This window comes from Parasteatoda tepidariorum, chromosome 10 (genome assembly GCF_982258835.1).
Source record: "Parasteatoda tepidariorum strain Cologne lab strain chromosome 10, Ptep-v5.0, whole genome shotgun sequence".
Lineage (NCBI taxonomy): Eukaryota > Metazoa > Arthropoda > Arachnida > Araneae > Theridiidae > Parasteatoda > Parasteatoda tepidariorum.
In genome coordinates this window covers 69,498,889-69,512,752 of record NC_141764.1, presented here as the reverse complement: position 1 = coordinate 69,512,752, position 13,864 = coordinate 69,498,889, and the positions used below count along the sequence as shown (strand labels likewise).

At 29.8% G+C, this 13,864-nt stretch overlaps 1 protein-coding gene across 1 annotated transcript in view; it reads right to left on the bottom strand.

Moving 5' to 3' along the window:
- LOC107443482 (sodium-independent sulfate anion transporter) overlaps positions 1 to 6,619 on the bottom strand; it is a 54,585-nt gene extending 47,966 nt beyond the window's left edge. The window contains exon 1 of the mRNA XM_043042981.3: positions 6,446 to 6,619. Within this exon, the coding sequence (XP_042898915.1) occupies positions 6,446 to 6,524 (79 nt within the window). The 5' untranslated portion in view covers positions 6,525 to 6,619. The remainder of the gene's footprint in view (positions 1 to 6,445) is intronic.
- Positions 6,620 to 13,864: the final 7,245 nt, after the last annotated feature.

The following is a 13,864-nucleotide window of genomic DNA, read 5'->3' as shown; positions in this document are numbered from 1 at the left end:
TTTTAGTTGAACTTTCTTGTGTTTTTTCCCACAAGGTGAGACTTTTTAAACATTAAAATTTTATTTGTTTTTTGTTTCACAATACTTTTTCTGTGCTACATTTATGTTATTAATTTAGTAGTTAAGAATAAAAGGTTCTTTTGGTAACTACAACATTTTCTGGCGTCCGCGACAGGACTCTTTTTCAACATGTTTAGTACAACTAAACGATTCTTTTGGTGTGTTTCCATATATTGTATATATACAACAGATGTGTTTCCATATATTGAAATTCTTGTTATATAAGTAATTTCTATGAATGTTTTGTTCGAAATACAATTCCCAATGAATGTTGAAGCACCGAACTTTTTCCATACACAAGCACAAATGTAGCGGCATCAGAACCCTGATTAAAAGCAAGAAGAAGAGAATAAGAACGCTCATTTTTCTGAAATTTACACTCCATTTTTAATGATCTGAAAATTAGCTTAAATTTACTCGGAGAAAAAAATTGGTAGTACGAAACACGCTCTTTCGGATGATCTAAAATATTATGCCAAAAACATTGAATATGTTTAAATTTTAAAAAAAAAGCTAATTCAATAATTATTATAAAAAAAGATGTCAAGCTAATTCTTAGAAGCAATTAAAGAATTTAAAAGACATTGAGTTCTTTTTGACGCAGATGGTGCAACGACTTTTATATAGGTATATATTTTTTTTCTGATGCAAGCAAAAATACAATTTGTTTTTCTTAAATTATAGAAAACAGTCTAATAGTTACTTAAAATACTGTTATATTATTTGTACTAAAATATAAAATCCAAACAAAGTAGTTTGAATAATTTTTTTTCCATTCATAATCAAAAATTTATGAATTATTGATTTTGAAAATTAAGCAAATTTCAGTGATGAATAATTGTGTCTCTTAGATTCAAATAACTGCAAACTTGAAAAATTATTGTTTGGAAGTGAGCCGTGTTTGGAATATTTTACTTTCAAATCAAAAAGAGACGCCGGTGTTTCATGTATTTCAAAACGATAAACTATTAAAATTTTAATACTTTTCACTTAGTTTAACCTATAATGAAAAAAGTATGAAAAATACATTTAGTAAAAATTCTGCGTCAGGACCAGGGCCGGATTTAAGCTTGATGGGGCCCAAAGCTACTGAGAATAATGGGGCCCTTATAAGTTCAATTTCATTTCTATACACCTAAAGTAAACTGTCATTATTTTTTATTGTTGAGTATTGACATATTATTAAAAAATTTGATAATATTACTTTATTGTTAAATATATTGATTGTGATGAGACTATAATGTAGAACCTTTCTTTTATTGCGCATATTTTTTGAACGAGGGAAAAAAGTTACAAAAGAAACACATTTTAAGCACAGAGTAAAAATTTGACGTGCTGGAAGGGCCACTGTACATTTTAAAGTTTTTTTTTTTTCTAAATTCATTTTAAATATTTTTTAATTGCAATTTTTAATGATTTTTTGCGAATATTTTTCTCAATTGTTTTTTCTTTACGTCACATTTTGCTTTGCTGCTCAAAATCTATAAGACTTAGAAACATGAAATTTTGAATGTGTGTAGAAAATATGCAAAGAGTTAGGAAGAATAAAAGAAAATACAATTTGATTGTTAGTTTTATTTTTTTACAACCGCCGTTGAACAACCTACTCAATTTTGAGTTCACGGCTAACAATGTTTCACTTCGTAACCTTGTAATTTTAAACCCAATCCAGAAGACAAGGTAACTGCTGGATCAGTACCTAGAGGTATTTATTTGTTATGAAGGCTTGGTGGACTTTGTGATCCCGACAGATTTAACATGCACCACTCACCATTTTATACATGGGTATTCTACTGCCAACTGTATTCAAACTCCCATTCTCACGAACACGAGTCCAACGCCCTACCAACGAGGTTATCCCGATCAAATTTATTAGTTTATTTTATAACAGTCATTGCACAGCCGACCCAATTCCGAGTTTACGACTACTAATATTCAATAGCCTTGTCATTTTGAACCCAATTCAGCAGTCCCTACTTGTTAGTACCCCCTGGAGTAGTTGAGGGCCGTTATATTAATACTGTTAGTGAAAATAGAAAGAACTTTTCGTAAGCTGATATTATTTAATTGATGTCTTCATTATTCTTGCTTTCTTTTCAATTGATTTAAGTACATTTGTTAAATTTTAGTGAAAGAATAAAAATTGTCATTATTTATGTAAATTTTCGACTTATATTTTTAAGGATTTATTAAAGGGTCTATTAAATATCAGAGAGAATAAATGTGATACGGGTTTGAAGTATCAACTCTGCTCTTGATGGTGTACAGTGGCTAAGATGTGAAGGAGCAACAGTCCCGGGCATCCAGCCAAAATGAGCATTCAACATATTAATGGAACATACTAAAGCTTTATATCAATTAGCAATTAGTTTTAGATTATTACAATTGTGGAATAATTATTTTATTATAGAACGAAATGTTTTAAAAGACGAATATCTGTTAATGTTTAACATTTAATCAACGAAAAAACAGAACCAATATTGAAATCTAACGATTTTATTATTTTTAATTACTGATAAATTTTATGACAGAAAACAAAATTAAAGCCTGATAGATAACAGAATTTTAGAAACACCTTCTAGTTTTACTATTCAATCAAATAGGTTTCGATGTCTTTCATCCCGCCTGTCTCATTAGTGATTCAACATATTTCAATATCATTTTTGTTTCGTTCTTACTTAATATTAACTTGTTTGCGACAGTTAATTTGTGAACCTCTTTTACTACATTTTTCGAGGAGTACAAAAATATAATATTGATGATTTTAACTGAAATGAAATTTGCTTTTTTTCTATACCTCTTTTATTACGCCATCATCACACCCACACGCAACTGTCTGCTCCAAATAACGCTATATAAAATGAGACAGCAAAACAGACGTGTGTAGTTATTTAAATTCATATTCAAAAGTATTAGTTAATTGTTTTTTGAATTGACTGTTTCAGTCATTATTAAGATATTTTAAACTGCTATTTAAAACTGCTGCATATCGCATGAAATCATTAAATATTTCATTTGTACAATTTTAAAGAAAAATAAAAGGGAATTCTGATCCTAAGGAACAGATATTAAATAGTCTGATGTTTGAATGAAAGAGCAAAAAAAACAAACTTTTTTTACCTTTTACACTAAAAAATTGTTTATTCATAAATAATTCATTAATACTCAAATTGCTTGAAAGATCACATGTTCCCAACAAAGTTCCTAGTTTTATTCAGTCATTTATTTATATTTATTATGACCGACAATGTAAAAAAGGGAAAAAAATGCATTTTTGGCTTCTGAGAGCCCCAGCTAAGAATAAAACTTTAAAAAAAGAGAGGAAAAAAGGTAGGATCTGGGGGCCCTCGGCTTCTCGAGGCCCCAAGCTACAGCTTATTTAGCTTATACGTAAATCCGGCCTTAGTCAGGGCTAAGTTTAGTGAACGAAAGTACTCGATGACATATTATGAAATTCAGAAACATCTTAATAAAATGTAACAACAGCAAGAGTTTGTTTACAAAACACATTTTCCCACTAAAAACAGTCTTACTTTATGACCTGAAAGACCTTCTAGAAACACAGCTGAACATGATGTGTTTTTAAATCCCAACTTTGGCGCTTTTTTTAGAATGTCTCGTGGTACCTTCGCTCCATAAGCTTTTCATTTATGATCGTAGGTAAGCTTTAAATATAGCTAATATAGTTAAGGCTTACTCACGTTTATGTTTATGGGTCTACGATTATTTTTTCTGTCACATGTATTTTATATTATTCACTCTAGTTTAGTTGCTTAACTTTGCCTCACTACATTGTATTAATGCGTAGTGCAGTTGAGCCTGATCGTCGATTAAGAAAAATATTTTTTGAAGAAATCTATTATGTATGAAATTTTAAAATATAATAACGCATTGTCAAAATTTTATTTACACGTTTTTCATAAGGTCTTCTAATTAATTTTATTATATTAAAGAGAGTTTGCAAAACGTTACGGTTATCCGTAAAACTAACGTTAACGCTATTTGAACTTCATAGCGCGAAATCTTTCGGACAAATGGCAATCGGGTACTTGCAAGTCGAGATGAAGTAAAGTGATTACGCCTAACCACGTGATTTAAATCAGTTTTGATTGGATACATGTAAGCAATATCATGCATGTGGGTCAAACCTGATTGGTTTTTGAATTGAGATTGCCATGGTTTCCCAACGATGATGTCACTTGCAAGTATCCAGTCTCGCTAAAAGGTAGAAAATAGGTTTAGCGTTCAACGTAAGATAAACTCTATGCAAATTTCTCTATTAAGGCAACATTTTGTTTAAAAGAACATTATTTTTTAGAATTTTTTCTTAAACAAACTTAAGATAAAGACATCAATTGGGTTTTCTTTAATAATCGTATTTTTTTAAATCTAATCACATTTGTTTGATGATAAAACATATTAATTAACATAAAAATAGTGTCTATAGGTGTATACAATATACATAGACAGGTGTGCCTTTCTTTTCAGATAAAGATCATCATTAAGTTTTTTGCTCATCAACATAAATTAAAATCGGTCTAGTAGCTTTAAGAAAAGTGTTTTTCAAGTTGCGGAAGGTGTCGTTGTAAGCATGTTATAAAATGTACTTAACAAACACATATGATTTATAGATGTATGAGTAACGAAAGTTTTTTAAATGAAGTTTAATAAGATATTTCCCATTTTCGGACATTACATCTTAACGGCACTGAGCTATTATTATGAAGAACTGGGATTCGATTCCCAGCAGCAGCTTGAACCCACTCAGCTTCACATAGATGGATTCCAGCTTGTCAGGAAAGCAAAGGCAGTTGGTGCGCGAAGTTGACCTGTTTGCCACTATCATGTCTTTGGTCCCGAAATTGTGGAGCCACATTTCGGACCAGGAGGCCAATGTGAGCCATGACCCCCTGACGGAATTGTTACATTTTTAATTTATTAATTGAAGTGATCTGAAGTGGTTGTAATATTCTTACTAAACTTTACTTTTGAGAGAATGGCAATTTTGTCTATGTCCCATGAAAAATACATTTATCGTTTTTTGTTGTGTTTTTAATAATTGCATGATTCTTTCAGTAAAGAATATCTACTTTATCAAGAAGAATCTGAGATTAAGATAAAGTGAGCAGCACTGGCAATATTTTGAATTATATAGCGTACTTTTATTTTATGTGTAATTAGTTAACAACTGTTTTTGGTAGTAGGTGAAAGGAATGTTTTCAATACGTTTACTTGCTTGTAATAAAAGTTATTTTTAATACAAATGTAATAATATCCCGTTAAGACGTGCATGATGTTTCAGACTAACTTTTTGGTCATTTTGGGCTTTATGTAATGGGATTTCTATATTTAAGTGTTTACTTTTCCCAGCTGTTATAGGCAGAACTCAAAAGACGAGGGAACTAATGAGTCTACCATCGATGATAACGTACCTCTCACAGTAGGGGTAACCGTAATTTCTTCACCGGAGAAGTAAAGGTGCAAGTCTCTTTTGGTTAGCTTTATGGCAATCTGATTTTAACGAATTCTAAATTTTTTATACGCAAAAAAAAGTATTACTGTAATTGCTTCTAGGAGCGGGAAAGTAACCGAAATTTAGGAATTGAGATACGAATTTGACCTGAAAGTCTGTTAAAAGAGATTTCTAAAACAATAGGTTTTTGTTGTGAATTTAGAATTCCCCATACATTTCCACACACGTAATAAAAATAAATCATCTTTGAATTATTCAGAAATTACTTCCTAAATTAACAATTTCTCTTCATATTAATCTGCAAATTAATAATTTTTTCTTTTTCCAAAAAAATCTCCGACAGTTTCTTTACTACTTTAAAACACGTATTTGTTAAAATATTCTTAATAACATTATTGAGTAATAAATTTCAGAAGAAAAATATTCGAATGCCTATTTTAAAGTGTTTCTTTAAATTAATGACCTCCTCTAAAATTTCTCCTTAGAAATCTACTTAAATATTCTCCTAATGTTAAAATAATCTCCAAAACATTATTAAAGAAATAAAAAAATTTCAAAGCAATTTTAGAACTTCTTTTTAAATTAATAATTTCTTCTTAAAAAATCTGCTTATTTTTTTTCTAATTTAGAATTTGCGATCGTTGAAATGTTCTTCAAAGCATTATTGTGTGTTAAAATTGCAGAAAAAAAAAATTCGAAAGCAAATTTTAAAATTTAATTAACTAATTTTAGAATCTTCATTACTAAACAATAAGTAAGGCAGTTTCCTTTAATTTTTTTTTTGTAAATTTCATTCATAAAAAGAGAATTATTTGATATGAATCTATAATTTCTTTTTAAAGTTTTCCGACGATGAAAATAATAAATATTAATAAAAATTTCTCAATTAAATAACAGGTGCATAAAATTTACCTTTATTGGAACCGTTTTCTAATTGTTGAAGCATTATATCGTTTGCCTCCAACTTTTTTTTCCCCACATGCGAGCTCATTTTCTTCGAGGAAGTTGGAAAGAATCAAAATCTTAGAATAATTCATTACTAAATACTACAACTTTCCAACACCAGCTGTTGAATGAATGGACAATAATTAAACAGTGCCATCTACCGGTGGTTTATCAAAACCTTGAAAGTATTTTCCCAGGTTATTATGTCTTTAGTTGTCTTTCACTTAATACAAAAAGGAAAAGTAGATAAGTGAAGAAAATAGGAGGAATGTGCTTGCAGTTATGAGAACCGTTTGACTGAAATTTTAAATTTATATTCATATTATTATTTTATGGTGTTTTGCATACAACGTTTCCACGATTTTCTTTATGCTTCGTGATGCATAACACTTTGAGAACGAAGGTTAAGAATTGCGGTTCTTTCGCACCGGCAAAATGAATTTAAGAAGAAATTACTTTACTCTTTGCGAAAATTTATTTCATTGCTTATAAAATGAACAGTTTATGGCGATTTATTTACAAAATTTTCTCGAAAAACTAAATTTATTCACATTTATATCATCATGGTCATTTGAAACGGGTATTTTTTTCTAATTTATTTATTTTTTAAAAATTATTTCATATTGTTGCGTAAAAAACAAATGCCTATACTTAATTGCTAAATTTATGTCATCATTGTTATGCGAAGTGGTCTTGTAAATTTCATCTATAATGATTTTCTTTAATTTCGTAAGACAATTGCTTAATAGTTCTTTCTTGTATAATTCGATATTTTATCCCTAATTTAAGAAGCTTTTTATTCAACCCCAAGTTTAACCCATTTGTGCCAAGCGTCTTTTTAAAAAGATGGTTCATTGTTTTCAAAAAAGAAAAAATGTGGTAGTTGATATTACCTATATGTACTTACCTATATTACTTATATGTATATTTGGGTGACAAATAGAATTTTGAGAAACTTTGCATAAAATTGCTATGTAATCCTTATTTTGTGATAAAATAATTTGGAAAATTTTGTATTTATAGTATTAGAAAAGAAATATATTTAATTTACTGTAAAACGTTTGAGCGAATCTTAACACTAAAAATGGTAGCAGTCAAAGTAGTGTAATGAAACGCCGTACATAACTCATAAGGATAGGTGTTTAACTAAACGGAAAATGTTCTTTTACTCTACTTGATGTAAAGTGACCTCCCCCATTTTTGTTATTCAGTTATAGTAAAACTTATAATTACTGTCAGATATGATTTTTTACTATACAATATAAAGCAGAATAATTAATTTAGGATGCATGTATACAATATTTCTAAAAAATAAAATTAGTTTGTTAATAAAACATGTACAACAGCACAAAGAAAATACGAATTCGAATTAGGCTTAACGAAACCAAAGCGGATAGCTATAAAATATTATAAAATTATTTAATACGATTGCCAGATTTATATACACCTTTTATGAGAACATATAATTATCTTTATTATATGTACAAATAAAAGCGCAAATACCTTTTTTTTTTATAAGAATTCTGCTTCAGTGGAATATCGCCATGGTGAAATCAAACTTTTACCTTCTTGTAAACAAAAAAATATTTATCGTCTGACAATTGGGTATAATATAAAAAAAACACAACTACTTCCACTTAGTAGGAATAACATTTACCATGACGCAATGCTAAATTCTATGCCACTATCCACATAAATGCCACTATCCACATAAATGCCACTATCCACATAAATGCCACTATCCACATAAATCAATTATTGATCAAAAATCGAATATCAATTACTTTTCTTTATAATGCAATAAAATCTAGCGAGCAGCTATTTAAACGATCAAACACTTCGTTTGTTTATTTGTGGCTTGAAGTTAGACTCGCAGAAAATGCCGTTCATGGGTTAAATTTAGTAGGAATAACACAACCTGTGACGTAGGCTATAGTATACCCAATTGAAGAGCTTACGCCAGATTGGCGAAAACAATTTATGAACGGAGTAAGCTTGAGGCTAACTTTATCATTTATTGGAGTTTAAATGCGAATGCTCTCTTTGAAGTGCCAGCGCTCAATATTAATTTGGAATTTTACAGTGTTTGCAATGTCATGCATGCATAAGTATCAAAACACTAATAATTTTAATTACGTTTGATAGAGTGTTAAACGAAAAAAAAAGTTAACAAAACGAGAATAAAAGTCACTTTATTATGGAATTATACACTCTCATAAAAATTTATTCGATACTAATATCATACAAACTTGTTGCAACCTTAATAAAGTGCTAAATTGAACTTTATTTCAGTTCAAATTGAACCACATTGATAAAAAAATCATTTGCTTGATAACATTATTCAACTAGCACTACATAAAGATTGTTGTAAGTTTAAACGATATTATAGTTTAACGCGCTCCAAAATGTTTACAGTTTACACTTTAGATGTATATTATAAATATTAAAAGAGAATATCATCAATTCACATTTTTTTTTCATAAGTGGGTTGATACTAACATGAAAGGTTGTGGTAGTAGTCTTTTAAAGTGTTTAATGCTATTTTTAAACATCAAATTTACAAAGCTTTGTCTTTACTTGTAAAGTAAACGTTAGTTTATTTGAATATGAAAGAAAACTAGACCTTTTTATCACAATAATAATTAGTGTCATTTTGAAATTCTGAAATAATTAGATTTTTGCTGTCCTTCAAAAAAAATCCATTATAAGGTTAATTACTTTTAACTACATTGCACATGAAGGGCTATATATTGATGAACGATGTTTTTATATTGTTCAGGATAATGTTTTCCTGAAAAATACGGTGATTTTTATTCACGTTGTAGTAAACAGAGTTATGGTGTCGGTACACTGTAAAATATTCCGGGTCAAATTACGGGGAAAAGTTGCGGCACTAGGTGTGACTCTACCGTAAAATTACTGAGTCACTCTAATTAAATAACTGCTATGGTAAAAATTACGATAAGAATGAATTTAACGGTAAAATAGATTTTACGGAAGATGCACCCAAAGTTCAGGTACTTTACACCGTAATTTGATGTATAGTGTAGTTTAAATGTTCGACTCGCAACTGCGACTTACTCTAATAAATTACATACATACTGTAATAAATAAAATACATGCTTTAATAAATTTTTCACGGAATCCTCGAGAAACAATAATGTTATTACTAAATTAATTTTATGTTCAAATAATGTATTTCTATTTTTGCTTATCCACGATTGAAATTGAAGGTGTTCAATTTAAAATTACATTCTGAATTGTTACAACATAAATATAAAAATAACATGATAAAAAAATTACAAAAAGAAAAAAATAACACAATAAAAATATATTTGTTTAAATTATTGAAATTGTGGGAAACTATTATGATTGTGGGAAATTATTATAGGAAGTTTAATAATAAGATCTCACTCGTGTACTCTCACATGTATAAGCATTTTATGACAAGAAGATTCTTCAGAGAATATTCTAGAACAGTGGTTCCCAGATGGTGTTTCGCAGCAACTAGGGTTCCGTGGAAGAGTAAAAGAGGTTCCAAGAGTAAGGATTTTTTTTATTTTAATTTTTTTTTAAATCTCACAGTAATGATTTTTGAAACCTGATTTATATTTAGGTCTAATTAATAATCTAGTATTTAATTTCGATTGTCGTTACGATATTATTTTTAAATTGTCAGTAAAAAAGAAGTAGCTAAGTTTTTTCTGTTTAAAAAAATGATTTTTGACATCTTAGTTATATTTAGATCTAATTAATAACCGTTGTTCAATTTATGTTGTTTTTATGATATTATCTTTAAAATATCAACGAAAAAGAAGTTGCTAAATTTTTTTCGTGTAAAAAAATCATTTTTGAAACCTTATTCAGATTTAGACATAATTAATAACCTACTATTTAATTTCGGTTGTTTTTATGATATTTTCATTTAAAATATCAATAAGAAAGAAATAGCTATTTCTTTTTTTTTGGTTTAAGAGATATTATTTTTCTCTAAAAACAATTCCTTGAATAATACTACAAAAAAATCTGAATTTATGAAAAAATGTATTAGTATTTCCAATCGCTCTTTTCAAATCAAATTAACATAACTAAATTCGTTATAAAGAAATATATTTCTGGTAACCTGGTAATTTTTAACGTTTATAACAGTTTCTTTAGCTTTCATTTCAACAAAAACCATAATATGATTTATTTGTTTCGTTCTCGCCTTTATATGTACCACGAAAAAATTTAAAACAAAATTATATGCAGCATATTGAATTCAACTGTTGGATGTAAAATTTAATTTAAAATTATTGGTGAAAAAAAGATGAAAAAATTCATTTTTATAAAAATATTTTCAAGAAATTTTTTTTATCTGCTAATACGATCACAATTTATATTTATATATTTTATTTTATACATTTTATTTTATTTTTATATACTTTATTATTTTTTATGTCAGGGATCCTCCGAAAAAGTTCCATAGCTTAAGAAAATTGAGAATCTCTGTTCCAGAATTAGAAAATTATTGCATATATTATATATAGAATTCATTCGCATTTACTTTTCAATTCACTTTTAAACTGAACTAAAACTTGCTTTTAGGAATTTATATATTTTTTTAATACTTCCATCAAATATTGGCTCAAAAACGATCGAATATCATAGGTTAAATTCAAAGTAAGTTCTTAAACTATTGCTACAATATTCATTTTAATAATAATTTTTTCACATGCTTATTGTAAGTACATTTCCAAATACTTTTCATACCATCAGCAAATTAATTTCTACTTTTAACCTATACTACCTAACTTTTAAAAATCCGGAGTCTGAGTCGAAACTTTTTTTCCTATTCCAACTCCCGACTCCCCAAAAATTTCCGTGGACTCCTACTCAAAGTACAATTTCACAGCTCTTATGAGTTGTTTCAGTCTTTTCTGTGCTGAGTATTTCGTGATTCTGTGTTATTAAGTGGTAGAACCTATATGAAAACAATGCTAAGAAAAGGAGCTGTTTAAATTAAAAATGTCGCTTTTGTAAAAAAAATGTACCTTATATTGCTCCAAGCTCTTTATTTGAATCGCCAACGATTACAAAGCTGAATGTGCTACTAGTCAATAACAATAGAATAAAAATGAAGTCAGCAAATAGTTGTTTTTTTCTTTTCAACATTTATATTTCTTTATCAAAATAATATAGGAAATACTAATTTAAAATCATGAAAATTCTTATTTGCTATCGACGCGTTTAACCTTGAACTTTACGACATTAATCATATACTGTTAGGTACAGCTTTTTATTTATTTCTCAAATCTTCATCTACATATGATTACCTAATGATGAGTTGCGTCATTTGTATAAGCGAAATGTTTTTCCCCCCACGTCACACGTTTTCCCCATACATTTAAACGTCAGTTAATTATTATCAATTACAATGTCTCGATGAACGTTGATTTAGACAAATCCGATGATTAAGTGTTTTTACTAATAAAGGAAGAAACAAGAAAGGGGAGAATTTTGCAATATTTTATTTTTAGAATAATGTTGCATTTTTCAAACAAACAAACGTTATTAAACAGCGGAAAATAGATAAGTTCAAAAATAATTAAAATAAACATATGTTCGTCACCAAGAGGATATATCCTTATCAGGTGATTAAGAAGAGAAATACACAGTAATATATGTATATATACACCAAGGCCGTAGCCAGGATATTTTTTCGGGGGGGGGGGGATATGGTAAGAAGCAAGGACAGTTACAGCCATGCAAAGTAGGGGAAAACGTAACAAATATTGTTTATTCTGTTTGCAAAAGTTAAACTAGTAATTAAAAAATATTACATAATAATTATTTTTCAATTAATATTACATAATAATTATAATCAATTTGTAAACAAAGTTTACAAAGACATGCGACGGGGATTTAAAGAAAATTTTTCAAATACTTTTTTAGGACAAACCGGAATATCCCGAAATATGCTTAATAAAGTTGGCCCTGTTAGCCTTTCTTCTTTAGTAGCATTTCTTGTGGCCGTTTTTACGCGTTTAAGAGTAGAAAAAGTTCTTTCTGCAGTTGCTGTGGTGATTGGCAACGTAGTCAATATTGATAACAAGCAATAAATGTTTGGGAAAAAGATACTGTCACATTCTTCCATTGCTGAAAGTGCCGTATCTGGTCTACTAACTAAGGGGTGCAAGTAGGTTCCACTTTGATGCCCATACTTCCATTTCTCCCATGAGGTTTTCTATGTCAATGAATTCTGCGTAGATTCGGAAATTGCATAAATTAATATGCTGAAAAACAATTGATTTCGGGGGAGTAGTCTAACCGAAGGAAAGATGAGCCACAAGGTCAAGTGAAGATGATGCACTAGCGAAGGTGGTGTACTGGGAAAAGGTTTGATTCGACAGTTTTTGTTTTTCTTTTTACTGAGAGGCTCAAAGAAAGACTAAAGAGTTTGAATCCCAGAATTTCGGGGGGGGGAGGATTTGTCCCGACGGTCTCCCCCTTGTCTACGGGCCTGATATATACCGAAGAGCCATTACATTATGACCACACTGATAATAACATGTAGGACCACTTTTAGCCTCCAAAACTGCTAGCACCCGCCGGGGCATTGATTCCACAAGGTGATGATAGGTAGTCTGAGGTATCTGGTACCAAGCGTTCACCAACTGGTTCTGAATTCCCTCACATTGCGAGGGGGTAGCGTGGCAGCACGAATTTGGTTTTCCAAGTAGGACCACAAATGCTCTATTGGATTAAGGTCAGGTGAATTTGGGGGCCAAGACATGACTTGAAAGTCACTGGAATGTTCCTCGAACCAATCCATGACGATTCGATCCTTATGGCATGGTACATTATTCTGTTGGTAAACACCATCCCCCGCAGGAAAAACTGTTGCCATGAACGGGTGAACCTGGTCTGCAACTATCTTCAAGTAGCTTACAGACGTCAGGGATTGTTCTATGAGGATTATGGGTCCTAATGTGCCCCATGAAAACATTGTTCCTGGGCGAGAAACCATGAAAACCTGGGCGAGACCATTGTTATAGATGGAGGGGGGTCATAATGCAATGGCTCTTCGGTGTATATATATATGCATATATGTATATATTCTTCTTCATTTATTATTCAAAACTAAACGCTTTCTCACATTTAATTATTCGCTTCCTTTTTTCTTATTCTATATTTCACAAATATGCATGAATTAACATTTCATAGTTTTCCTTTACTAACAGCGAGAGACATTTTCCCTACGACCTATATTATGGACCAATTGTAATTACCCAGATTTCCCTTTTTTCCCTAAGACAAAACATGACTACTGGACTGTTTAGCAAGATTTTACCTAATTTTTATTCCAGCTCTTCATAAATATGCCAAAATAAATATTATTTACGC